A 26780-nucleotide genomic window follows, 5' to 3' on the forward strand; every position below is an offset into this window, starting at 1 on the left:
GTACATTGAGACCATTTATGTTAGGTTAAATAATTATGATTTATTTGGGTTGTTTTTAAACAAAAATGAATTATTTTTAAGTATATTATTTATATTTTACGGATTTTTAATACAATTTTTTAATTCGAATTTTGGTTTGGGTGGGTTGTAAAACAATTTGGTGTTGGATTGAATTACCAATCCAACCAACCGAACTTTTTGGTTGATCAAAAGATTCTCTTAACCCAACTTCATCAATGTACACGGATCGTGGGAGGGTAAAAGTTCATGTCTCAAAAACTACTTGAACTAATTTTATCATGAAAATTATGTTCTGAAAAGCTCAAAAAATGGTTAGTTTATTAAATTGATATAAAAATCACTCCAAATGAAAATATTACAGGTTGGGTTGGTTGGGGGATTTTTTTTTACCGAACCCAAAAGTTCGAATTGAATGGATCCGGGTTGTCGGGTTGAATGTACACCCCTAGAAAAGATAGACATCATCACAATTCACAATTCATCTAGGATTGAGAAGGAGTCACACGTGATCATCTGGTAAAGTATTAATATTCTTAATTAATAAATTCAAGAAATAAATTAAATGTTTGTTGATATAATAATTTTATACAAAACATAGGTTAATAATTTTGATGCAATTATTTATATAGAGTTACAAAGTTGGTGATATAATTAGTAAATTTGATGCATAATTCAATTATTATCATTATTATTATTATTATTGGAGAGAAACCGTTGGTCAAAATTTTCTTTAATTTTTCTCAAAACAAAGAATTTTTTTTTTGGGTTTCTTGAAATTATTAATGTGACCAAAAGATTTGAGTTTGGTGGCAATTGGTTCCGTTCCACGATTAGAGAGATCAGCTGCTGCCATCGATTCAACGTAGATTTTGGAGCTAGGGTTTCTAATTTCCATTCATTTCATCTTCCCTTCCTTCAATCCTCTTCTGTAATTCGTTCCTCTTTCACTTCCGCCGGTGACCGACCTCCCGCGCCCGGGAGGGATAACACCATGGCTGGTGGCGATGGAGCTGTCTCCGCTGCTCCCGATACGACCTCTCTCGATGGCATCAAAGTCAACGTCAACATTCGATGCTCCAATGGTTCCAAGTTTTCTGTTCTTGTTAATCTTGATTCTACCGTTGGATCCTTTAAATCCGTTCTTGCCGAACAGAGCGAGGTTCCGCCCGATCAGCAGCGCCTCATTTACAAGGGTCGGATTTTGAAAGACGATCAAACCCTACAAAGCTACGGTGTGTTTCTATTGGATTAATTCTGTGTTTTTTGCATTGAATTCTGGATGCTTCACAAATCTGACCTCTCTTTCTCTCTTTTTTTCGCTTTCTTTCTGATTTTGTTGTTGTTTGCATTGATTTTTATTTTATAAATTGTTCTCTCATTATCGGGATGTCAGGTTCTTGATGTATTGTTCGAAGTCCCTTCTTTCTCCTTCGTAATTGTTCGTATGATGTTCTTTCTGTTAGGGTTAGAGGCAGATCACACCGTCCATTTGGTTCGTGGATCGGCACCTCCTGCCCCGCCGACCAATCCTGCTTCTGCGCCCAATGCTGGCGGTCCGAACACTACTTCGAGTAACGCAAGAAGTGTTGGATCGAATGAAGGTGGAGCACTTGGGGGAGGACTTGGTTTGGAAGCTTCCCTATTTCCTGAACTTGGTTTCGATGGGCTTGGTGCCACTGGTGGATTGTTTGGGGCTGGCCTTCCCGATTTCGAACAGGTGCAGCAGCAGCTGACCCGCGATCCCAACATAATGAGAGAAATAATGAACATGCCTGCCATACAAAACATCATGAATAATCCAGATATCATGAGGAACTTGATCATGAACAATCCTCAAATGCGTGAGATAATGGATCGTAATCCTGAGCTCGCACACATTCTCAATGATCCCAGTACTCTCCGGCAGACGCTTGAAACTGCAAGAAATCCCGAGCTTATGCGGGAGATGATGCGGAATACTGATAGAGCAATGAGCAACATTGAGTCTTCCCCTGAAGGTTTTAATATGCTTAGGCGCATGTATGAAACTGTTCAAGAGCCATTTCTAAATGCAACAACTATGTCTGGAACTGCTGGAAATGATGGCTCGAACCCCTTTGCCGCACTTTTGGGGACGGGTGGGACGGGTGGGGGTGTGACCAATAATGCAACATCCAATGTATCTACTACTACTACTAATGATACGACTAATGGTTCTCCTTCTCCAAATACAAACCCACTTCCAAACCCATGGTCCCCTGCTAGCAGTAAGCACTACTTTGTTTGGATTTAGTTGATATCATATTTCCAATACGTTTCTATTACTAGGAATTTCAGTTATTGCCATTGTTCCACATGCCTGTGAGATTGCTGCTAATTTTTCTGACACTTTGCTAACTGCTTTAGAATCTAAGTTTCCCATGTATCAAATTTTCTTCCATATCTTAGTTCTAGAGAATGAAGGTATTTAACAGCAGTTATTCAGCAGCTGGCGGTACCCAAACTAACTCTACAAGGTCGAATCCCACTCCAAATGTTAGTGCTCAAGCTCCCACTGGTTTAGCTGGGCTTGGCCTTCCAAATCTTGAGGGCATGTTGGGTGCAACACCAGATGCCACTGGTTTGAATCAGTTGATGCAAAACCCAGCTATTTCACAGATGATGCAAAGTGTCATGTCAAACCCTCAATATGTGAACCAGGTACTCATTTGGTATTTCATTAGAATTTAAAGATGATGTGGATATTCTATGTTTTCTTACAATATCTCCCGTCAGATTCTTGGTCTCAACCCTCAATTGCGCGGCTTGCTAGATTCCAATCCTCAGCTCAGAGAGATGATGCAGAATCCTGAATTTCTACGTCAGTTGACCTCCCCCGAGACAATGCAGGTAAATGGAATAGATTCTTGTGACTGCCATTTCAACATCCTCTGTCTATTTATGTTCCCTCAATCCAACCTCATCCTTTGATTCCTATAACCTCAATATTCCGTACGTGGATTTTCTGATTTATTTTCTTTCTCCCGGGTCTTTTTGCAGCAAATGTTTACGTTGCAGCAACAACTTCTGTCACAGCTTGGTCGCCAGCCCACCCTGTAAGTAATCTAGTAAAAAACCTCATGTGTAGATTGTTTAAGCAGCCTTGCCAGGACCTAGGTTTTATCCTAATATTTTTGCTAGGCATGGAGTTATGTTGATATTGATGATTGATTTGTCCTCCGCTTAATTGAGTTGAATCAAGTTCTTAGTTGTTCTTTATAAGCATATCTTCTATTGTAATTATAGTCCTTGTGATGGGGCAAACAGGCCTTCTTCAAGATGCGTTTAAAATTTTTAATGCTGAATTAAAATGAACATCAACGCCACTTCAAGGGTGCTTGCTAGGTTATTGGTCCCCTTTCAGTACTTTTTATGGTTCAAACGGAAGTTTTCTTGTTTATTATAAAATAAACGTTGAAAAAAAAGTGGCAGTCATCTTTTCATTTGTACATTTAAATGTAGATTGGGTCTACTGGGAAAGAGTTCTTATATGAAAATCTTGTTATGAATTTTGACCTCTTCGTCGTCTTTTTTAAATGGTTTTAACACTTTAGATCAACTTTTTTAATTGTTAGATTTTTTCCAGGTGAGCGGATTTAATTGGTTGATTACATTGCATATTTGGTGATGATAGTCTAAAAACATTAATTATTAACAAGAATTTAAATCCTATTCTTAAAATAGTTTTTCTTTTGATAGTTGAACCATCTAAATAACTCAGTGTGAATGCTACAAGAAGGTGAAAGGAATTTTCAATTCTTGTTAGTCTGTATCGTGATAAGTGATAACATTCCAATCCACCTTCTAAGAATACCAGAAAGAACGATGGCCACAGTGGTTAATGCTTGATAGTAATGCAGCCTTCATGATTGAACTGGTTGTTTCACATTTGGAAAGTGTCCAAAAATATGCAGTAGATATCAGGATCGTTTATAATTAGTAAAGCCTTGGAAAATTTTGTTAGAAGAGTTTAAGCTTTTCTTGTTTTCTATGTATTGTTCTTTAATGAAACAACGGTAACTCACACAAGGACTTGGTGAGTCAAAAAAATTTCTACAATCATAGGGCAACTATATATGAATCAGATTTTCCTTTAACAACATGAATTGGATTTTCCTTTTAAGTGACTTTTGCACACGTAACAAAAGAAGAAAAATAATAATGATTCTGAAAAGCTTATTATTTGATCTCCCCGATTCTTTTCTTTAACTATCATTATTTTTTGTTAATAATTGGCCCTTCTTATCTTAAAATCCACTTGCTATGACTGCCAAATAATTAGATTTAATCGATTGTCATAAGAAGGAAAAAACCAGTAATTGTGTGTTAAAATAAGAGTTTTGTATTTCTTTGGTGATGGAGTCGCAGAGGTTTGTATTAGCTTTTGGTCAGTCTTTTGTTAGTGATGTCGTGGGCTGTTTTATTAGGTCATGAAGCTGGTCCTAAGTTCTATTTGATGGGATTTTGCTTCATGAATTTAGTGGTATTGAGGGTCTTCTTTCATTTTTCTATATGTAATGTTTCATTTAATCCATGAAAATTTCTGTTTTCTTCAAAAGAACTATATAAAAGTAATAAATTTCTTTGGAAATTTGTAGTTTATCGTGAAACTTCTATCCAAAGGTGCTATAAGCTTAACTAGTAGGTTCTATAGCTAAGAATCTCATTCTTGAGAATCCTTCAACGAAGGTTAAAAACATTTTTGAAACATGTCTTACCATCCAGCATGACTTCACAAACACTTGTTTTTTGCCCCTATAGCTGACTTTTCTATTGGATGCTAGTTGGCCTGGGTTGAGCCACTTCCTTTGATTCGTTTTTCTTCCTTCCTTCTTTTTGGTGATAAGAAACATACCTTTCATTATCAAAGGAGGTTTACAAAAAAGGGGAGGTGAGATATCCCACAAACCAAAACACTTTCTTCGACGCGTTTTGATCAGCTATTTCTGTTTAATCATCAGTATAAAATCTTTGTAGGTCATAGCATTCTATAATTTGCAGAACTTGCTTATTGATATAGCTCATATATGTATGCATAGCAAGTGATCAGACATGAACATGAGAATCTGTTTGGCAATATAATTGATTGCTTATTGAATTGTCTGACTGCAGTACCTCAAACTCCCCTTTATTCATAAAGAGGATGATAACCACAATAAGTTGCTCTCGGATTTGGAAACTGCACCAATTTGAAAGAATTTCTTTGCTCAATTGATGTTCATTTCATTAGCTTTCCTGACTGGAATTATCGTATGTATTATCCTGTATAATGATTGAATTCTTGGAATCTCTGATATTTGGTACACTTAACTGTTTCTTATTTGTCCATAGTTCTTGCAAATACTTATCTTCTTATTTTTTCTTTTTGTAGAAACCAAGGTCAGACCGGTGGAGGCACAGGTAATCTACTCTATAAATAGGTTTACAAGTATTGATGTTGTAATACCATTACGATAGGCAGTTTATGAGGGTTATTCTGTGTATTCTTCATAGTACGTTTTGAATATGCTGAATTGCTCAAAATTTTAAGTTTCTCTTTAAGTGATGAATCTGATAATATATACACGCCAGAAGCTTCATCACGTGAAACACAAATTGATTGGTGGCTTTTGATGTTTAGGGGTGACTTAGAGACAACAGTGGTACTAGTGCAAGATATATATATCTATATATATATATATATATTTTATCTAGTTTAATTTGAGTTACTCTTACCACGATGCACATAATGATGAACCTCCAGGTAGCATTGTGTCTCTTTATTTGTGGGGGTGGGTGAACAAACTAGCGTTCTTGTTTTGGTTTAATACTATTCTCTTAATGATAGGAGCTGCGAACAATGTGGGGTTGGAGATGTTGATGAACATGTTTGGTGGACTTGGTGCTGGTAGCCTAGCCATGCCCAACCGATCCGATGGTTGAATCTCTTGCCTTTTGCCTCGTATCTTCCGTAGTTTTATTTTGACTAAATTACAAAAGATATCCTTTTATTTTCATCTACATTCCACTTAATGCATTCCTTTGGACAGTACCGCCGGAAGAACTGTATTCTACACAACTCACACAGCTGCAAGAAATGGGATTCATTGACAGACAGGAGAACATACGAGCACTGATTGCTACTGCAGGAAATATCCATGCTGCAGTTGAACGATTACTGGGGAATTCGGGGCAGTAGTCGATTGATCCCATCGGTATTGCTGATGCCTTTGATGCTGCCCCCATCAAATGCTGTCAGAACAGCTGAGGTAAGTGACTTTGGAGGCGAAATTGAAGTCGATTGAGTCCAAATTTTGGTACAGGAGCGGCAAAGTCGGGAATACGATCACTGAATTATATAAGGTCTCTCTTTCACAGGTTGTTGGAGTTCCTGTAATACATTCTCGTACATGATAACGAGATGTCATATGATTGTGTGGAAAATATGTTTATTTTAGATAATATTTGTTGTTCTTTCTTATGGTTCATGAAATTTGGTTGATTGGAGTTGCTCTTTTGCTAATATTTATTCCCCTGGGTGCAAAATGATGGGTTGTTACTGTCACTAGTAAGCGCTCTACGTCTAGACGACTTGTTTGACCAATTATTGGGTCTCGATATTTTGGAAGGTTCTAATTTACAGTGATATATATAAGTCTGGTAAGATGGCCAGATGCCTTTTTGTCATATAATAAATAAATGAGTTTAGTTCTCTCAGGTTTACCTCGACATATATTATCGACCAAAAGAATTAGATCTTCAATCAATCAGGATCACCTAGCAATCGTCTTTTTAATACAAACAGCTTCTTGTACAAATGGACACCATACATCCTCTCCTCTGAGGGGCTATTTAACAAACTCACAAGACTCCTTTGAATGGTTCAATCAACCAATCAACTCCCAATGCTCATCTCCAAACACAATTCAACCAAAATACATTACTCAAAACTGAATACTCCAACAATCCACGACAAGACACGAGCACACAAGTTAGCTAGCATCATTCGTCATCGTCGTCGCTGCCATCCTGTCTCCTTCAATATTAGACTACATGCATTCACATGAGGGCTAAGAAGTCCAGCATAATCTTAATAAGACCAATAGACCTTGTGTTAATTGTAGAAGAATTCAGGGTCGTTCGGTCATGCTGTAGCCTTCCGCTTGCTGGTAAAGACTATAGTTCTCTGGCGTTTCAATCTTTCCTGTCAGCTGCTCGTTTCCTGCTATCAAAAACAAAAACATATATTCAAATGAAGATCTTCTTAATGTATATGTATCTAGAGATAGCAAGATGGCAACTCAATTAGCACTTTTTCTGAATCCTCCCAAGATAATATGACAAGAAAGTTGGGTATATCAGGCAAAAGATTAGTAATAGAACATATGAAAGAGTGACAAGAAACTCTTATTGTGTCATACCCTCATAAAAAGACATCTGGCTGAAACTTCTTGCACTTTTTAAACTTCCATTTGAAAACAAAGTATCAGCTTTGTTGGTGTTTGGATCCAGGAAATGCAGTTCAGAACTCATCTCCGGACTCTGGAAGCACATGTCCTCCCCCAAAGGTGCAGAGGTCTGATGAGTTTGAAAATCCACAGGTTTCGTCTTCTTATCTTTCGGCGACTCGACTTCTGTCTCCACTTCTGATTCACCATAGGCGGGTGTTGTGCTTTGCTGCTTCCTCTTCGATCGAGCACGCCTGTTTTGGAACCAGTTATAGACATTAGATTCAGAAATTTGGCCATGCTGACCCAGTTCAGAGGTGATCTCTTTGATCTTCTGCTTGCTGGGAGTTCCATTCCCTTGCTCGAATATGCGCTCCAAGATCTGAAGTTGCACAGGCGTTGGAGTCCATCGCTGTCTAGAAGTGATTTTGTGGCTGGAAGATGTCATCAGTGGCTCACAGTACATGTTACCCAACCTCATTCCTGCAAAGCAGCAGGACACAAGCTTTAAGCAAGTGCATGGAGAAGGCACATCAGATTGTCTCTAAGAAGTCATAGCCATACCGCCACAACCATCTTATTCCAAAAACCCTTAATATCATTATCAGAACTGGCTAATTCACTTTACAAATATACTGAATTGAATGAACTCCTTATTCAATTGCTAAAGAACATACGTCTCCCCCGTTTGATTAACGGTGATGACGATTACTTTTTTCCTTAAATTTCATATTAACAAATTTAACTTACCTTATTCCAAGAATGCTCATGAATTAGTTTTAAGAACACATGAATCTCTTCTATTTTCTTTTTTTCTTTAAAGTATATTACTAAATGGTTACTAAAGCGCCACTTAATCATAGATGGCCATCCTGCAAACAATGAAGGAGGAGGGAAATAGTTACTTTACGGCAGGGCTACCACAGCCAAAAGGACCACAAAAAAGTTGGATAGCATCGCGAAAAGGGAAACCAGTAGTAGTCTTACAGCATTAGATGTTTGCCCTTACTTCGAGGTAACAAATAGCTCAAAAATGACCAAATATTTGCACGATTTTCCAGAGAAAAAAAGAAACCGCGAGAGAGCTCATACCAGCAATCAAAATTGAATACGATCGATGGAGAAGAAATTAAAGAGGAAATTCCAAAAAATCTAATACTCCAATCAACAACACACGCGTAGTAGGTTTAAGCCTTAATTATGCGATTCGATTGAAAGAAAAAGTAGAAGAAATGAATTAAAGAGCATTATTGGTTGCACCTGTGAGATCCTGGTGAGCAGTGAGTGTCTTGTGCATCTCAACGAGCTGCTCGCAAATGGTGGCGTAAACAGCAATTTGCTTGCGAAGAGTCTCCAATTGCTCGTCGGTCATGACTTTGACGTAGAGAGCGCCGGCGGTAGTTCCGGTGAGATGATGGAGGTGATCGTCTCGAAGAGGAGGGTTCTGGTGGTGGTACGGAGTTTGGTGCTCAGCCTTTTCCCACTCCATCATAATCTCTGCTCCAAAATTTCTCAGAGAGAGAAGAAGAAGAAAGAAGAAAGAAAAAATCAGAGAGAGAGAGAGAGAGAGAGAGAGAGAGAGAGAGAGAGAGGCTGAGAAAAGCGGACGGTTAACGGGAAAGTAAAGAAACAGACAAATATGCGGGAAGAGGAGAGCGACCCAAATCTAAATTATTAATTTATTAAATTATTAAATAAATATGTATTTTTTACGCTTAATTTTTTTAATTATTAATTTAAATAAATAAATTATGATTAATATACATACATATATGTATGCATAAAGAAATTGGAGATGGCCTCGGGATTAGATGGTGGTATAGATCACGGGGTCAACCTTAAAATTAATTCCTGGGAAATAAACAAAATTATGCTAAAATTAATAAATCTACACAAAATTAATAATTAATTAATAAAATATTGGGAAAGATTCTGAAAAAAAGAAAAAGAAAAAAAAAAAAAGACTATTTTAGAGTCATTTTCATTAGGTGGGCGAATGAGATCTTTATTTAAATTTATGGACTTTTCTTTTTGTAAAATTAATTAAAAAAAAGAAGGCATCCCTATCAAATCCACCTCGGATTTGATTTTTTTTCCCTTTATGGTAAATATTCGGATCTTAATTGAAATGGAATTAAGGACAATTTAATTTCCTGATTTAATTTGGAGGCTAATTGAGGGTGAAATTTAGAGAGGGAAAGGGCAACCGGAGGGACCGGTGGAGGAGAGGTGACCAGTCTGAGTTAGCTCTGGCACTGTCTCACCCTTAGGGTACCCGCCGGTCCAGTCAGAGTTGGACAATTTGACGTGTTATTCTGGAAGTTTGTGTTGTCTGTTACGGCAGCCGGCGGTGGACATCACGGCGGAGATAGAAAAAACAAAGAAGATGTCGGAAATTCTGCAGCTTTTGACAGTGAAGGAGGAGGGTGTTTTTCATTTGTGTCAGAGATTGATGGTCTTCTTGTCCTGAAAAATAAAAATTAATTTTTTTTGAAGGAATTAAATATAAAAAATAAAAATAAAGAAATGATAATTCAAACGTGGACACATGCAGGGTCGTTGTCTGATTTGTAATATGCATGTGAGAGTGTTATTAATTAGATGACTTATTACCCCATTAATTGCACTTAGCACATAAATACAAAACCCTTAATCATTTCATATTATCCTTCATTTTCTCTCAATAATAAATAGAATTAAAAAAATAAAAAAAGGGTAATGTAAAAAATAAAGCTTTTAAGAAGTGGTCTATTCTAGATCTTTTTGTTTGCATTTAAATACGAGAATAACAAAGAAACCATTCTCTGGGCCCTAATAAATATAAAAAAAAAAAATTAGAATTTTGGAGATTAAAGTTGTAATTTTAATTAAAGTGTAATTTGAGGAGATTAAAAGTAAGTAAGAATTGAGAGAGAGAGAGAGAGAGAGAGAGAGAGAGTCTCTCTCTCTCTCTCTCTCTCTCTCTCTCTCTCATTAGAAGGATAAATGTGATTAATTGAATAAAGAGAGAAAGCAAAGGATGATTAGCCGACAGAGCATGTGCTCCACCACTAAGCCTAACGGGCAGGTCAAAATCAGAGGGCGGCCATAACAATACTTCCCCTTTCCCCACCACCAATCATCCATTCCTATTTACCGTGTGAACATAACAACACACACTTCTAGAGAACAACCAAATTCCTTCAATTTACATGGAAATGGAATTGGGACTGCAACGACACACACTTATCCAAACCAAAAGATTCTCTAACCAACCAATTGATTCATTTCATTTGGGAAGAATCTAATTGAAAATGGAAAATGGTATAGATTTAACGAGTTTTTTTTTGGCCATCACGAAGAAATTGAAACCTAGAATAATGTAGTAGTGACTTACAACAGTGCGATTATCTAAATTTTCGTTCATACCATTCTAGGTCTCAATTTTTCAATTGAAATTCTAAAGATGTTTTTAAACCAGTTATTTGTGTTTGAAGTTTAATCTTTTTGTGTTTTGTGTTTTGGGTTGGGTTTTCACGTAGTGTGGTCTACCTAAGTCATGATGAAACATCATAGACCCACAATTTGGTATATGGGAATTGGCTATCTCAGTTGGTAAAGTTCCACTTTTCCAATAGTGAGCTTGACCATTCTTTCGGCTATCTTGGAGGAACTTATGGTGTGGGTTGGCTGAGTAGAAGGAAGCATTTTATATCAAATACCGACAAATCATTAATTCTATTGTGATATTCCACGTCGGCTGAGGAGAAGAACGAAAAATCTTTTATAAGAGTGTAGAAACATTTTCCTAACTGACACGTTTTAAAGCCTCGACGAAAAGCCCGAAAAGTAAAACCCAAAGCGGTGGGATTGGACCGTTACATCTACCTAGTTGATAGAAGGCATTCTATTTCTAACGATCCAAACCATCATAATCTTACACAGATTTGTATAACCTAAAATTCAGAAATCAAGAGCCATGTAATATTTAGTTAGTTGGTATGAGCATGAGCATGTTTATCTCAAACAGATTTATGAAACCCACATTTTATAAATCACATGTGAAAATTATCAATCAACAATTTACCAACCAAACCCAAATTATACATACTCAAATAAACTATGTCTAAACTTTATAAACATAGACTTCATAAATTTGTGAATCAAACAAAATAATCTTCTCGTTGAGGGTAAAAGAAATAAATACACGCAAGATGACGTATAAAATTCAATTATTTGTGGGTAAATTTTGTACAAGTTTGTACCTTTTGTCAGCAGCAATTGCACATTGAGCTTGCGGCAACACTGGATCTTACAAGAGACTGGCGAAGGCAAGAGTCGTGCACAAACTGCAGAGAAAAACATCATGTTAACTTTCCTTTACAAATTATAATCCTATCAGATCAGATAAAGGCCTTTTACCTCTGAATAAGACCTCGTGAGATCTCACACCGGTTGGAGAGGAGAACAAAACATTACTTATAAGAGGTGAAAACTTCTCTCTAACAGACGCGTTTTAAAAGCGTGAGGCTGACGGCGATACATAACGGGCCAATGCGGATAATATCTGCTAGCGGTGGACTATAACTGTTTACAAATGGTATCAAAGCCAAACACTAGGCGGTATGCCAGCCCCCAAAGGAGGTAGATTGTGAGATTCCACATCGGTTGAGAGGGGAACAAAACATTGCTTATAAGGGTGTGAAAACCTCTTCTTCCACATCGGTTGAGATTCTCGTTGAGGGTAAAAGAAATAAATACACGCAAGATGACGTATAAAATTCAATTATTTGTGGGTAAATTTTGTACAAGTTTGTACCTTTTGTCAGCAGCAATTGCACATTGAGCTTGCGGCAACACTGGATCTTACAAGAGACTGGCGAAGGCAAGAGTCGTGCACAAACTGCAGAGAAAAACATCATGTTAACTTTCCTTTACAAATTATAATCCTATCAGATCAGATAAAGGCCTTTTACCTCTGAATAAGACCTCGTGAGATCTCACACCGGTTGGAGAGGAGAACAAAACATTACTTATAAGAGGTGAAAACTTCTCTCTAACAGACGCGTTTTAAAAGCGTGAGGCTGACGGCGATACATAACGGGCCAATGCGGATAATATCTGCTAGCGGTGGACTATAACTGTTTACAAATGGTATCAAAGCCAAACACTAGGCGGTATGCCAGCCCCCAAAGGAGGTAGATTGTGAGATTCCACATCGGTTGAGAGGGGAACAAAACATTGCTTATAAGGGTGTGAAAACCTCTTCTTCCACATCGGTTGAGCTGTATAGTTAAAAGTGAATATCAAGTCTAGTATCCTCAATATTTGGTTTCTATGCAATTTCTGTCCACTTCAAGTAGTAGCACGAGGTCAGTAGCCTGAGAATTAAGACTGCAGTCTGCAGCATCATTTTTACAAATCCTTCACAACTCCTTCAATCAAATCCTTGAAGATCAGACCTTTAACCTCCCTTCCAGTTGTGTAAACCTCATCATTCATTAATGATGACCATGGTGATGAATTCAAATCTCGGGCCATGATTCCATCAAGCAAGTAATAAGATCAACAGTTGGAGAGTGTATAAACTTGCGGATGATGTTAAACATGGTGCAAGTACAATCGTAAGTGCTCCTTCGCCATAATTTCATGAATTTCCACAATGGTATGATATTGTCCACTTTGAGGATAAGCTCATGGTTTTACTTTTGGTTTCCCTAAAAGACCTCATACCAAGGGAGATAATATTCCTTTACTTATAAACTCATGATCATTCCCTTAATTAGCTAATGTGGGCTCCCTCCCAGCCATCCTCAACAAAAATTACATTGCTGATAGGCTTCGTAAGCGCTATTTCGCAAAAAGTTGTTTTCAATTGATCCATTATGCATAGCAGAAACAGTAAAAGTGTTAGGAATTCCGACTCTCCACGATGGTATGATATTGTCCACTTTGAGCATAAGCTTTCGTGGCTTTGCTTTGGCTTCCCCGAAACGCCTCATACTAATGAAGATGTATTCCTTACTAATAAACCCATGATCAACCACTTAATTAGCCGATATGAGACTCCTCTTCCAACAATCCTCATACTTACAGTAATTATGTAAGCTTCTACTGAATCTTCAAGTTTTGTGACTTCAGACTCAAAAGGCTGCTGTTCCACTTTGTCCTCAATATCACCCGAATCAAGTTCATTCAGCTGTCTTCTAAGTTCTGCAGTGTAAAAAAGAATCGTCAGCAAATACTTGAACTCAGATATCAATCCCATATGTTTACTTAATTGATATATGTCGGTCACCAAAAGAATGACATGCTAATAGATAGTAATGCCAATATGAAGTTTACTATAGTTACAGTTCGTAGCGCTCCCCAGAGTTCATCACAACAGTTGGCACTAAATGCAAACCAGAAATGAGTTTGCATTTAGTGCCATCTTCTTCTTGACAAGGTTTTCCTGAGCAAGAGACAGTCCCTAAACCTTGCAGCTTGCCATGCTTCAGATTCCTTCTGGAACTTTTGTAATTCCTCCTCCTGAGGGTGTTCCCGTCGGCGTGATTTTCCCATCTTCTTACCGCTGTTCCATCGATCAGCATCCTTGTCATTTTCATGATAAAATGAGTGCAGGTCCATCTGCTTAGAAGAATTTGATTCGGAGGATGCATGAGAATAAAATCATGTATGAATATGAGCTACAGAATCAACAGTACGCCCTAATTAGAAAATCCAAACCAAAATCTCTCCTCATTTTCCTGAGATTTTGGTTTTCCGAAATCAGTAAGCGGAGAAATTCAATGGCTCGATTATGAACAAAAATATCACCAGGAATCATAACAAGCACAACTATTCCAGAAATCGGAGAACGACCAGAGCAAGATCCATATAAGGAAGAACAGGTTAGATATCATATGTTTGAAAGGCTTGAAGGAAATTCGTGGTAGCAAACAAGAAGTTCTCCGAAAAATAGACTCATCAATCACTTCATTTTGTCAAAACCATCAATCTACAACATAATATGAGAGAATCAACAATTTCACACAATAAAAAAAAAAAATCATCCAGAGTGGTGAAGCTTGTACATAACAGAACCTGAACAATTGAAGTCCGTAATCAGTACGCAAAATTCACTTTCAAAACAGAAAACAAAACGCAGTCTCTGAAACAAAACCTGCTTCGTTAACCAATTAGCTCGATTGAAATCCTCCGAATTGATCGATCAGAAGAACAACGAAGTGAATTGCATCGGAAAGTCGAGTGAAAGTGAAATTCAGAGAAAAGGACAGAGAGAAATCTTAGGATCATAATCCAGGGGTAAAAGAGTAATTTTACTTAACATTATTAGTCTTTCACAACCAAAACAAAAGAATGTTGCTAGTCTAACTGGGCCGGACCCAACAATTCTACAAGCTTATTGGGCCTTCAACAATAACATAAGCCCAGCCCATCATTTGTAGCCCTCTAACCTCCCATATGAGACTTTTTTTTTTTTTAATAATAAAAAAAAAAAAACGAGAGCTTAGGCTGAGAGTGGACAATATCATATCATGGTAGAGGTTCGTAATTCCTAAATGACATATTTATGGTAAAATTTAGACCAAATAGACGCAAACATAGAAGATTTATAAATAAAATTTTATTTTATATTATATTTGATTACATAATCTAATTAAAAAAAATGGTGATTTTCCACTAAATAATGGAATAATTACAAATATAAAAAAATACAAAAATAATAATAATAACAGTTTTGGTAGTCCAGTTCACCGACTTAAAGGCATAAATCAAATAAAGCAAATGGTTAAAGAGAGTTATGAAATTTCATTTCCATTTCCAATAATTCCAAATCTTTAATATTTCAACGCCTTTCCCCCCTTTCAATTATTACCTCCAATATTCTACCAAAATATTATATTATTTATTTATTTATTTATTACATACGAAATTAAATTTTATTTATTTTAAAATAGCTTCATATTTTTTATTTTCGAAGAAGCAACCAAAAGTATTCAGTTAGCCACGTGGCAAACCAGAATTCAGAGCCGGTGGAATGGGACCCACTTATAAATCCACGTGGCTTTGTTTAACTCGTCAGAGGCGTTGTTTCATTACTTCTCTTCCCTCCCTGTCGTTTTCAGGGATACCTAATCAACGTACACGTGTCCCATTCAGACGATCCAAACCTTCCTTTTGTGCTTTTTGAAAAAAAAACTTGGTTTCTTCTTTGTCCCACTCATTTTCCTCTCTCTGCTCAAAAGAAACTTCGTCGGTTATCTCAAAGCGGATTTCATCTTCCATTTTCAGTCTTCTCTTCTGATCTCACTTATCATCCTTCACTCAGATTCTCAGCGACTGGAGCTCTCGCAATCGCCGAGATGTTTGTCAAGAAACTCGTTGAGAAGGCTTCGCGGAAGGTAAGTCGTTCTTTAATTTCTTTCTACTCTGTTAATTATCTCCTCTTCTTCTGATCGATTGCCTTTACTGAATACTGAAAATGATCGAACTCTTTTGATCTCTAATGCTTTTTAACTTCGTTGCCTGATTATTACTGCTTCGATTAAGTCGTTCTGCGTCGTTTTTTCTTCGGATTTGATTTGTTTTTGCGGAATCTACGAGGTTTGAAAGAAACGGAAGCTCGAATTGAATTGAAATCTCTTCAGCTTTAGCAACGATTTTTGTACAAAATTGACTGGAGTTTGACGAATGCGAAGTTCGGTATCTTAATTTTGTTTACTGATTTTTTATTTCTTGAAAGCGTGGGAAATTTGAAAATCGTTGCGACGTTGAAATTTATCCGGAAAGTCTAGATGTAGGAGTTGAATCTCTAAGATTTGTTGCTAATTTCAAATGCGATGCGTTTCATGTTTTATCCTTCCTCGATTTCGCTGCTGCAAATCGGGCGAAGGTCGTCGAGTCGAAGAAGAAGAAGAAATTGGCGCGTGGTTGAGTTGTTTATATGAAAATAGAATCCAATTGTCGTATTATTGGCGACGCTTGGGTTGTTGTGTGACACAGTACGAGACATTGTGCCTTACGGAATTTTAAAAGTTGGCGGAGGGCGAAGGGGATTTAATTGTTAACAGTTCCTTGGCTTTCGTAAATTTATTATTTACCATTTATTTGACCTTTCCTCAATTTCAATATTTTTTGTAAAAAAAAATTGTTAAAATATTTTTAGTTAGAATTCTATTTCCACTTTGAACAATTAAATATTTTAATTTATATTTTCAAGTTTTTTTTATTAAAACATATGGAAAATATACAAAATATATTTTTTAGTATGAAAAAATGAGAATTAAATCTCTGATTGAGAATAAAATATTTTCTCATTTTATAAATAAATTCTTCTCTTTTGACCAAAAGAATCTTTCTTACCACCAAAAATTTGAAATGGGTAAAAAAAATAAAAATTCTCTCATTCTTTATACTTTATTTCTTACCTATCAAAAAAAAAAAATTAATAAAGGTGAGGGCTAACAAATCATTAAATAGAAAAAGAGAAAAATATATTTTTTTAAAATATAAAATTAATAAAATCAAATTTATGTAAAGTAGGAATACTCCTTGAGCCACAAGATTTTTGAAATAGTCTAAGATTTAAATCAATGTAGTATACAATTTGAATGGGAAAAATTATAGCTCCAATTTAAAAAAATAAAAATAAAATATATATAGAGATTCTCTAAAAAGGTTGAATTATAAAATTTAGTTTCTCAATCTGATAAATTATTTATTAGAAATGTTGGCGTTCCCGAGTGCTAACTAATTAAATGGGACTCCATTTTTGTAACACTTTCTAAAAAAAATTAAATGTAAAGGAAAGTGTTTCTTGCCCAAAATTATTTTGTAAATATTTGAGATAAATGACAATTAATGTTTGTGTTTGTTTTACCAATTTTGTAAATATGGAACAAAATTAAATAATTACAGTAGTATTAGTAATTGTTAATATATTTATTAATTTAAATTTATATATTTAATTAATATGAATATATTGTGGTAATTATGGTTAACTTTTTTAGTATTATTTAATAGACAGTTTAATAAATTAATCACTTAAAATAAAAAGTTATATTGATAATTAAGCAATTTAATTTAATTAGTAAAAATAAATAAATAAGTATAGATTAATTAGAATGATAAAAGTATGTTTGTGATGAACAATTTAATTTAATTACTATAAATTGGCATGTTTGTGATGAACAATTTAATTTAATTACTATAAATTGGCATGTTTGTGATGCAGCCAGGAAGCACCATTGATGGTTTGAAAGGATGCGAGGTGGAACCTCGTGTTGCCTTCCACTATGGCATTCCATCAGGCTCTACCATCTCTGCTTATGATTCCATCCAAAAGATACTCGCTCTTTCCACCAGGTACCTTTCCAATTCTTCTTTCATTAATTACCCATTACCCATTTACCGTTAGGAGTTACGACTCTCCACACAATGGTATGATATCGTCTACTTTGAGCAATAGCTCTTAGAGAGATTTATTTCTTATTTATAGACCCATGATCATTCCCTAAATTAGCCAATATGAGACTCTCTCCCAACCATCCTCCCCTCGAACAAAGTACACTATAGAACTTCCCTCGTGGTCTATGGAGTCCTCGAACAGCCTCCCATTAATCGAGGTTTGACTCCTTCTCTGGAATCCTCGAACAAAGAACACCCTTTGTTCAACATTTGAGGATTTTATTGACATGGTTCTAATACCATGTTAGGAATCACGACTCTCCACAATAGTATGATATTGTCCATTTTGAGCATAAACTCTTATGGCTTTGCTTTGTGTTTATGGCTTTGCTTTGAGTTTCCACAAAAGATATTCCTATTTTCAGTTTGTTCTTTGGTTAAATAATTGAATGTTTAACTTTCAATGTATATTGTTATCCGTAGATATGGTCAGATCAAGCTATTTGGAAAAGATAACTCTCAGGCTCTACTAGAGTCTAAGGAGGCACTTCCTAGCAAGTTTTTGCAAGTATACTGATTCTTATCTTTTCAGTTCTGTATCTGTTTCTGTTCAACATTTACTTCAAGAGCTTCCTGATAAGATAACTTCTTAAGATATTGAGGTTTTTCATTTTCAGTTCATGGAGAATCAGGGATTTCTTCTAAATGTTACTCCAAAGAACCAAATTGAGGTATTTAGGCTATAATCTGTCTCCAATATAATGTAGCATTTGCATTGACAAGCCCTGCTTGTGTAGGTATGGGATATAGACAGGAAGTTGTTGGTACATGTGCATGCTTACGACGAAGAAATCACCTCTTTCACGATCTTGCAACAGAGTTCATACATGTAAGTTTGTTCTACTGGGCGTGTTACTGTCCTTAAGTCTGTATTGAGGGGTCTCTGTTACTAAAACTTGCAGGTATGTTGGAGATTATCTCGGTAATGTTTCAATTTTAAAGCTTGATCAAAGTCTCTGCAACATAATACAAATGAAGTACATCATACCTGTTTCAGCCTCACGTGGTGAGAAGACCCTTTTCGTTCTTCATTCCATCTCTGCATTATGTTTGCATCTTTCTCACAATTTGTTTATAATTCAATGAAAGTCAATGAGGACTTATAGATTTTCTTGAATTTAGTAAGAGACTAAAATGAGAAAACTACTTTTCTGAACATGACCCTCGTTTTAAATAAGAAAAAAAGTGCAATGGTACACCTATGAAAAATGACTCGAAAATGACCCAAAAAATTAAAGTGTTTAAGGTTAGTTCTTTTACTAAACATGTGTGTCAAATTCATCAAATTTGAACGTTCCTTATAATTTCGTTGAAAAATATTGAAAGTAACTTAGTTTTTTCACATAATGAATTAAGTGTCTCCGTTAGAGTCTTCTCGAGAGGGTTCAAATTGCGTGAGATCTTATAGATATGACTACAAGTTCAGATTGTGAGGTTTTATAGACTTGACTACAGGTCTTATACCCAATCATCTTATTCAGGAAATCCATCTGAAGTTACCAGTGACACTTATATAACCCACATACTACCACAACCGACCGCTGAATTCAAGAGGTAATGCAAGATACCATTGCCTTGACTTACGCTGCTATAACTATTAAAATGCAAGGTTATCACTGTCATCTTTGTTTCTAATCTTGTAGAGTGCTTCTAATATTCAATGATGGCTTGATTACTTTGTGGGAAATTAAAGAATCCAAATCTATTTTCATCACGGGTGGACATACCAAGCTATCATCATATCAAGAAGCAAAGAAGGTGACTTCTGCATGTTGGGTTTGCCCTTTAGGAAGTAAAGTTGCTGTCGGGTATAGCAATGGAGAAGTTTTGGTATGGGCTATTCTTTATGGCCAAAATCAAAATTTTGAATCAGTGTCAGAGAATAGCAGTCGAAGTGGTCCTTTATGCAAGCTTAATCTTGGCTATAAGTTGGACAAAATTCCTATAGCATCTCTGAGATGTAATTATGTGGATGCAAAAGCAAGTCGACTATACGTTATGGGTGCCTCTTCAAACTCACTGCAGGTACTGTGATGATGCCCTTTCAGAATTGATAGTTTTAGGAATGTAACTGAACAATTTTAGTCTTTAAACCATAGTTTTACATTGAACTAACATTTAGTTCATTTGGAGGCAGGTAGTCTTGTTGAATGAGCAAATTGAAGCTCGCATGATCAAAGTGGGGCTTCAGCTTTCTGAACCTTGCGTCGATATGGATATCATTTCAAGTCTCAGTGATCACAGCAAGAACAAGCAAGATTATCTGCTATTGCTTGGAAAATCTGGCTGTGTTTACACTTATGATGATTTCTTGATTGAGAAATATCTGCTACAACAATGTCAATCCAGGACGGCAGCCTCACTTCCAAAAGAGGCCAGGCTTAAGATTCCGTTTGTTGATTCACACATAACTGTGGCAAGGTTTTTCACCAATAATTCTTGTTCTCTATATGCTTCTGATGAGGTAGGCTAAAAGGGTAGTTCATTTCTTGTTTCTATGCATTCTAATCCTCCCCATATACTAATTTCTTGCACTTTCTGATATGTCACTGTAGGATTACATTCAGCGGACAAAAGATATTCCTTCCCTTTTTCTTTCAGAGAAACCAAAGGAAGTATCATACTTGGACACAGTCCAATTTGTTGGATTTTCAAAGGTTGAGAATTTGTATATATCTGGACATAATGATGGAAGCATAAATTTTTGGGATGCGTCATCTCCAATTTTCTTCCCAATCTATTCATTGCAACAACAGGTAAATATTTTTCTATCTGAGTTAAAGAGAGTTCAAATAAAGGAGAAATTTTAGTTTCATTTTCCTATCTTTATTTTCCTTCATTTGCTACATGAGTAGCAGGCATGCCATGTGTCGCAATCGCCTTTCGCCTTTTCTTGGCAGCGAATTTGACGATTGTGTGGCACTCACTTTTAGCACTGAGTGAGTCAAGCCAACTTTGGATCGTGTTGCATACGGTCGAGCAACATATGCTCAAGCCTTGGACCCCGATTTGAAAGAATATTTTAGAAAATGGGGCAGAGAGATTTTGGAAGGAGAGTTTGAAAGTAAGAATGAGAGAGATTGAAAGTGGTGTTACATAGCATGTAAGCAAAAAGGAAACAACGGCTTAAACAGTATATAACTTTTCAGGTAGGGAGAATATGACAATTAGTCGCATCCCCTATAGTACATTAAACATCACATTCTTAGAAAAAACAAAAAGGAAATAATACAACATGAAAGCAGTAAACGAAAGCAATAAAGTAGTACAAGGCAAGGGTTTCGGCATGTAACGGGCATGCGGCCATGGGCAACACGCCTTGGACAAGCATGACCATGACACCATGCAAAGACTTGAGCGTGACTTTTTTGCACCATAGATTGTAACTAGAGAATAAAATTTCTTACTAACTTGCATAATTATTAATAATGCAGAGTGAGGATGATTTTTCTTCAAGTGGCATTCCGGTGACAGCATTACATTTTGATGGCAGTTCCCAGATTCTTGTTTCTGGAGATCATAGCGGAATGGTGAAGTGATATGTTTTAATAGTTTTACAAAACTGAAAGAAAAAAATAGGATTCTTAAGGGTTTAATGTCATGACTATTGAATTTGTCAGGTCCGAATCTTTAAATTTCGACCCGAACCTTATGCAGCAGACAACAGTTTTATGCCTTTCCAAGGTAGTTTTAGATTCATATTGTTTTTGGTTTGTCTGATTATTTGTGAGATCCCACATTGGTTGGGGAGGAGAACGTAGCATTCTTTATAAAGGTGTGGAAACCTCTCCTTAACAGACACGTTTTAAAAACCTTGAGGAAAAACCCGAAAGGTAAAGCCCAAAGAGAACAACATCTGCTAACGGTGGACTTGGGTTGTTACGTTATTCATCTAGTAGCAATGAGTTTGCAATGATGTGTTGGGAAAGTGATCATCTGACATACCACAGGAAGCACAAAGAAACGGAACAATCAGATTATCCAGAGTGTTAAGCTACTAAAAATTGATGGATCAATACTTGCAATCAACATAAGCCCCAGATCGAATCATCTTGCTGTTGGGTCTGATAGAGGATTTGTAAGCATACTCTCTTATTTTGAACTTTCTTCTCATCTTGATTTTTAAAGCTTATTTCCTTTTAAGATGTCAGGGAACACATATTGTGTCTTCTCTCTTCATTTTTAGGTAGATTTGCTCGATGTTTGGAGGAAAACAAACAAATCTAATTCGCCACAACTGTTATCATCTTCAACAGGTTTCCGTATTCGATATCCAAGGGTCGAATCTAATATATCAAAAGCGTGTTGCCAGTGAAATATCTACCGGTATCATTTCTTTGCAGTTTGAAAGCTGCAATTTTCAGGGCTTTGAGAAAAATGTTCTCACTATTGCCACAGTAGATTCCTCTATTTTGGCTCTTGATAGTGAAACGGGAAACACACTAAGTGCTAGCATGGTTCATCCCAAGAAACCCTCCAGAGCTCTATTCATGCAGGTTCTATGTAAGATCTTCCTTCTTCAGGTTTCCATTTTTGCTTAATGCATCCTCTTCTCTTGTAGGGCTCCATTGATGAAGTAGAAGAATCAAACTGAACTCCTTTCCTTTGGATTTTTGCAGATGGACAAGATGCATCGACCAGAGGATCAGGAATTGCAGCTGTGGATAGCGTGCCGAAACAGTCGCTAGTGTTACTTTGTTCAGAGAAAGCTGCATATATCTATTCCTTCGTTCATGCTGTTCAGGTAGAAATCATCTGCAGGGACCTAATTGAATCATCTTTCTACATTATATGAGACTACCACTGTGATTGTTATTTCTTCTCAGGGAATCAAGAAGGTTCTCTACAAGAAGAAGTATCACTCGTCGTGTTGTTGGGCATCTACCTTCTATAGTACCTCAGATGTTGGCCTCTTGCTCGTTTTTGACACTGGGAAAATTGAAATAAGGTGCCTGGTTGTGGTTTTTCATCCTTTGCTCGTAGTGTAGTCAAAATTATACCATGTTAGAGATTGGTTTTACATTATTTTCTTTTCTCTATGATTACAACGTCCACGAGTAGGAGTGCTTTGCTAACTAGAAGTAAAAGGTTGCTCAATGTCATGCGTATCTTTCTGAGGTCTTGATGATCTCGTCGGTTTTCATCGTCGCATTTGGAGTGTGTATTTTTGTGATCTGTTTGGCATATATTAAGCTAAATACCTTCAATTACAGGTCCTTGCCAGAGTTATCTCTCTTAAAGGAGACTTCAGTAAGAGGTGTCAAATATTCTCCTTCAAAAGCTAATTCGTTGCCTGAAAGCATTATATGTTCTTCCAAGGATGGGGAACTTCTTGTGGTATGAAGCATGGATGTTAATATTAAAAATTTTCCCACCTCCGAGATTTTCGTGTTCTTTTTTTCCCCTTAATGTTCGTCTTCTTTGTGAAACAGGTGAACGGTGATCGAGAAATATTTATTGTCTCGGTGTTGTGCCATAAGAAAATGTTTAGGTATATATCTCTTTCATGTTGGATGCATTCAAAATATATCAGTTTGTTGCTGTAAAAAGGTTGCGTACTTCAGCTTGGTTTATTTTTGTTATAGGATTTTGGACTCTGTCAGTCACATATACAGGAAAGATCATATGCTTTTACAAGAATTGACCACTGCTCCCAAGGAAAAAAGGAAGGTATAAATATGGTTTAAACTTTGCTTACAGCGAGAGTGTTCCATGAAAAGGGTAACAAAACATGTTTTCTGCATGAATGGTAGGGTATATTTTCTTCGGTTTTCCAAGAGATTGCTGGAAACAAACCAAAACAGACTCCTGATATTGAAATAGAAGATAATAGGGAAAGTGTTGAAGAACTTTCCGTAATCTTCTCATCTTCCAACTTCCATAGGGATGTTAAGATCGTTGAAGGTAGTGAAAACTTGGTCTCAAATGAAGACAAGTCAGCGTTGGATATAGGTATTCACTCCACTAGCTACTTTTATCATTTTTACCAAATGGATATATTTTTTCTGCTAAATTTCAAATGAAAATAACTTTTCCCTTATTTCAAAAATTGCTGCAATATTACATTTGATTCTTGGTAAATGTTTCAAAACTTTAGTAGAAATTCATTTGAATATTCCCAATTTCATCCAACGTTCTTAGTTTTGAAACGCTTATAAAACGTTAAAGATAATATTGGAACTTAAAAAAAAAAAGGAGTATTTTTTATATATTCATCCTTGTTCGCCGAAGAAAGAGAAGAATAAGCTGTATATATTTCTAGCTTTCTTTTTTGCCAATAGTTTTTCCATAACTTATCTAAATCCATTGTAGTCTCTAGTCAATATCCTATTGTTTAATGAATGTAAACCCTGAACAAGTTATCTTGTCTGTTCTATCCTTCCTCAGATGACATTGAACTTGATGACCCTGCTGAAAAACCAAAAGAACAGAGCAAGTTGGCTGCTTTAAATAAGCAGAAGTTGGCCAGTACATTTAATTCTCTTAAAGGTCAGTGTCCTTCCAACTTCACAAGGAAAAATCTTTTCTTGATGGATTTTTTTAGCTGCTGGTCACTTTAACAATTTGACATTCAAAGTGAAGATTAGTGTGTACAATAACATCATTCAAATGGCAGTCCCAAATTTATTGTTGGCTGCTTGCTTTGAAAATGTAAAATTTGAAGTTTTATTGAACTATTGATTATGGGTTCCACAAATCAGAACAATGCTCATATCCACCGCTGTACTAATAGAAACAACCTCATAAATAAAAATTCAGGAAAACTGAAACAGATGAAGGTCAAAACGGAGAAAAACTCAGCCAAGGAAGAGCAACCTGATTGGAATAATGCAGCAGATAATAAAGCAGGTGCAGTTGATCAAATCAAGAAGAAGTACGGATTCTCATCGGCTGGGGTAAGTATAAATTGGCTTCCAACCATCTCTTATGTTCCTAACTACGCATAGAAGTGGAAAAGAAAAAGGAACTATTATGTCAATATCACCAAGATCACCAACAACTAGATCTTGGTGATATTCTAAAATGCGATTATGGAGTAGTAGATAGATATAGTGATTCAGAAAGTATTGTACCAAGAATATTTGTTGCAAGTCCCCATTGATCTGATCTCCATCGTTTTCAGGATACAAGTGTTGCAAAAATGGCAGAAAGCAAGCTGCAAGAGAACATAACGAAATTACAGGTACAATCACCAAATTGGGTCCAATGAAATCCTTCTTATCGTTAAGAAGAAAAGATTGATCCAAAGTTTTGGTAGATATACATATATAGATATCGTTGAAAATATTGGATTTGAGCATAGAGAGGATAAAACGATGATAGTTTTTTGTTTGTTGAATGCTCAGGGAATCAACTTAAGAGCTACGGATATGCAAGACACAGCGAAGTCATTTTCATCCATGGCAACTCAATTACTGCGAACTGTCGAACAGGGAAAGCGTAATTGAAAAGTTCAACATCCATGGAGATTTGTAAGCCAATGTCATTTTTCGATTTGGGGGTTTTTATTGTGTTCGTTTATATATTTTGTTTGCTTTGCTTTGCTTTTGTTGTTTGTGCATAAGTTAAATACATATATATAGACTTAGGCATCCCCCGGGTGCTGAAACTACCTCTGGTTTTTTAGCAGAAGCTAGTCCAGCACCCAATACTCAAATTCCCTTTCAACATCTTTCTTTTTTTCCTTTCTTGGAGATCAATTACTTTCATACAAATCAAATTCACATTTCATGTACAACCACATTACCTAAAATTATAAAATTATAGTACTAAATTTTTCGCTGGTTCATCGTTCATTGTTCATATTGTTCATCTATACCCTTGCTGATCAAATTGATTGGTGGTAATATCTTTATCTATCTGAACTTACAAATATTGTCTATTCGAACTTAGCTCAATGAATGAATGTAAAGAAAACGAGGGAATTTCGAACATGGGAAGCAATAATAAAAATGATATTAGGCAGGCACAAATTTGAGAGTGCATGTGTAAGTAGCATATTTGCATGTGCTAAGACCTGGTCTAGAGATATAGAGAGAGAGAGAGCATTTAGCAGGCCTGTAGATTAGTGGAAGCAAAGCTGGCTAATCAAGATTAGAGGAGAAAACTAGAATAAGATTAATAGATTTGTAAGTATATCCAGATGGACACCACTAAAACTTAGTTTAAGCAAGCACATGGAAGGAACTGGGTTAGCTAGATAGAAGCAAGCATGTTGAGATAAAGAACCACTCAAATGATGGATGCTATATCAACTTTAATACCCTCCACAACAACAACTTCAACTCAGTTCTCGTAGCATTGCATTACAAATTAAGCAAAAGATCAGATTAGGAGGGATTATTGGAACTATTGGATTAGATGATGATGAGAGAGAGAGAGAGAGAGAGAGAGAGAGAGAGAGAGGTGAGCACCTGGACATGGCGATGGAGGCAACGGAAGCTGTCCGGCCATCTAAGGTCACAACTTCAACTTCAAGACCACAATTTCATAGCCTCTCTGTTCTCCACGCTTTTCAAATTCCCACCACTAAACTGCCCCATCTTTCTTATTTAAATAAATCAACTTTACTCTCCTGCTCAAATGCTAATAATTTTTTCTTAAATACAAAATAGCAATAATATTCTGATGTTCTAAATTTCAGTATGAATTGAGGTGGGAAAATCAATTTATCATCCCTCATTTGTTACCTAGGTCGGAAACTCGATTATTCAATATCGTATATTACGCCATTTCATTCAATTTTTTAGCAGGGTTTCTTACTATGAAGAAGAGTTCTTAGAATAAGACCATTTACCATTTGTAGTCAAAGAACAATAAACAGACACATCATTGCAGGCATAATAACAAAGACAATCCACC

At 36.2% G+C, this 26780-nt stretch overlaps 3 protein-coding genes and 3 long non-coding RNA genes across 10 annotated transcripts; 2 read left to right on the forward strand and 4 right to left on the reverse strand.

The window, feature by feature from the left end:
• Positions 1 to 793: 793 nt before the first annotated feature.
• LOC111809818 (ubiquitin domain-containing protein DSK2a-like) lies at positions 794 to 6541 on the forward strand. Of its 2 annotated transcripts, none has more exons than XM_023696253.1 (8): positions 794 to 1253; positions 1485 to 2267; positions 2486 to 2700; positions 2776 to 2889; positions 3040 to 3095; positions 5411 to 5439; positions 5867 to 5956; positions 6069 to 6541. In XM_023696253.1, the coding sequence occupies exons 1-8, from the start codon at positions 1013 to 1015 to the stop codon at positions 6215 to 6217; spliced, it is 1677 nt and encodes a 558-aa protein (XP_023552021.1). In that variant the 5' UTR covers positions 794 to 1012; the 3' UTR covers positions 6218 to 6541. The 2 variants fall into 2 exon arrangements, with proteins under 2 accessions (XP_023552021.1, XP_023552023.1); XM_023696255.1 differs by having other exon boundaries at positions 1013 to 1253; positions 2489 to 2700.
• Positions 6542 to 6785: 244 nt separating this feature from the next.
• On the reverse strand, positions 6786 to 9043 carry LOC111809819 (WUSCHEL-related homeobox 13-like). 2 transcript variants are annotated; one of them, XM_023696256.1, is made up of 3 exons: positions 8727 to 9043; positions 7440 to 7949; positions 6786 to 7243 (listed from the first exon to the last, which is right to left on the reverse strand). In XM_023696256.1, exons 1-3 carry the CDS (start codon positions 8956 to 8958, stop codon positions 7149 to 7151), a joined length of 837 nt encoding a protein of 278 aa, XP_023552024.1. In that variant the 5' UTR covers positions 8959 to 9043; the 3' UTR covers positions 6786 to 7148. The 2 variants fall into 2 exon arrangements, with proteins under 2 accessions (XP_023552024.1, XP_023552025.1); XM_023696257.1 differs by having other exon boundaries at positions 6786 to 7240; positions 8727 to 9039.
• A 2510-nt stretch (positions 9044 to 11553) lies between these two features.
• On the reverse strand, positions 11554 to 11919 carry LOC111810536. The gene is made up of 2 exons (XR_002817405.1): positions 11868 to 11919; positions 11554 to 11794 (listed from the first exon to the last, which is right to left on the reverse strand). It is a non-coding gene; the product is annotated as an uncharacterized LOC111810536 (long non-coding RNA).
• Positions 11920 to 12190: 271 nt separating this feature from the next.
• On the reverse strand, positions 12191 to 12473 carry LOC111810537. The gene is made up of 2 exons (XR_002817406.1): positions 12422 to 12473; positions 12191 to 12348 (listed from the first exon to the last, which is right to left on the reverse strand). It is a non-coding gene; the product is annotated as an uncharacterized LOC111810537 (long non-coding RNA).
• A 1104-nt stretch (positions 12474 to 13577) lies between these two features.
• LOC111810538 lies at positions 13578 to 14739 on the reverse strand. 2 transcript variants are annotated; one of them, XR_002817407.1, is made up of 2 exons: positions 13800 to 14739; positions 13578 to 13658 (listed from the first exon to the last, which is right to left on the reverse strand). It is a non-coding gene; the product is annotated as an uncharacterized LOC111810538 (long non-coding RNA). The 2 variants fall into 2 exon arrangements; XR_002817408.1 differs by having other exon boundaries at positions 13791 to 14739.
• A 942-nt stretch (positions 14740 to 15681) lies between these two features.
• LOC111809973 lies at positions 15682 to 25707 on the forward strand. Of its 2 annotated transcripts, XM_023696480.1 has the most exons (24): positions 15682 to 15853; positions 17686 to 17816; positions 18342 to 18426; positions 18536 to 18589; positions 18656 to 18747; positions 18821 to 18924; positions 19400 to 19472; positions 19562 to 19943; positions 20056 to 20382; positions 20474 to 20674; positions 21353 to 21448; positions 21539 to 21602; positions 21869 to 21996; positions 22175 to 22421; positions 22538 to 22662; positions 22745 to 22866; positions 23132 to 23255; positions 23351 to 23409; positions 23504 to 23588; positions 23672 to 23870; positions 24306 to 24407; positions 24678 to 24814; positions 25042 to 25101; positions 25265 to 25707. In XM_023696480.1, the coding sequence occupies exons 1-24, from the start codon at positions 15815 to 15817 to the stop codon at positions 25364 to 25366; spliced, it is 3138 nt and encodes a 1045-aa protein (XP_023552248.1). In that variant the 5' UTR covers positions 15682 to 15814; the 3' UTR covers positions 25367 to 25707. The 2 variants fall into 2 exon arrangements, with proteins under 2 accessions (XP_023552248.1, XP_023552249.1); XM_023696481.1 differs by lacking the exons at positions 15682 to 15853; positions 17686 to 17816 and having other exon boundaries at positions 18401 to 18449.
• The last annotated feature ends 1073 nt before the right edge of the window (positions 25708 to 26780 follow it).

The sequence above is a fragment of the Cucurbita pepo genome, chromosome LG14 (genome assembly GCF_002806865.2).
Source record: "Cucurbita pepo subsp. pepo cultivar mu-cu-16 chromosome LG14, ASM280686v2, whole genome shotgun sequence".
NCBI classification, from domain to species: domain Eukaryota; kingdom Viridiplantae; phylum Streptophyta; class Magnoliopsida; order Cucurbitales; family Cucurbitaceae; genus Cucurbita; species Cucurbita pepo.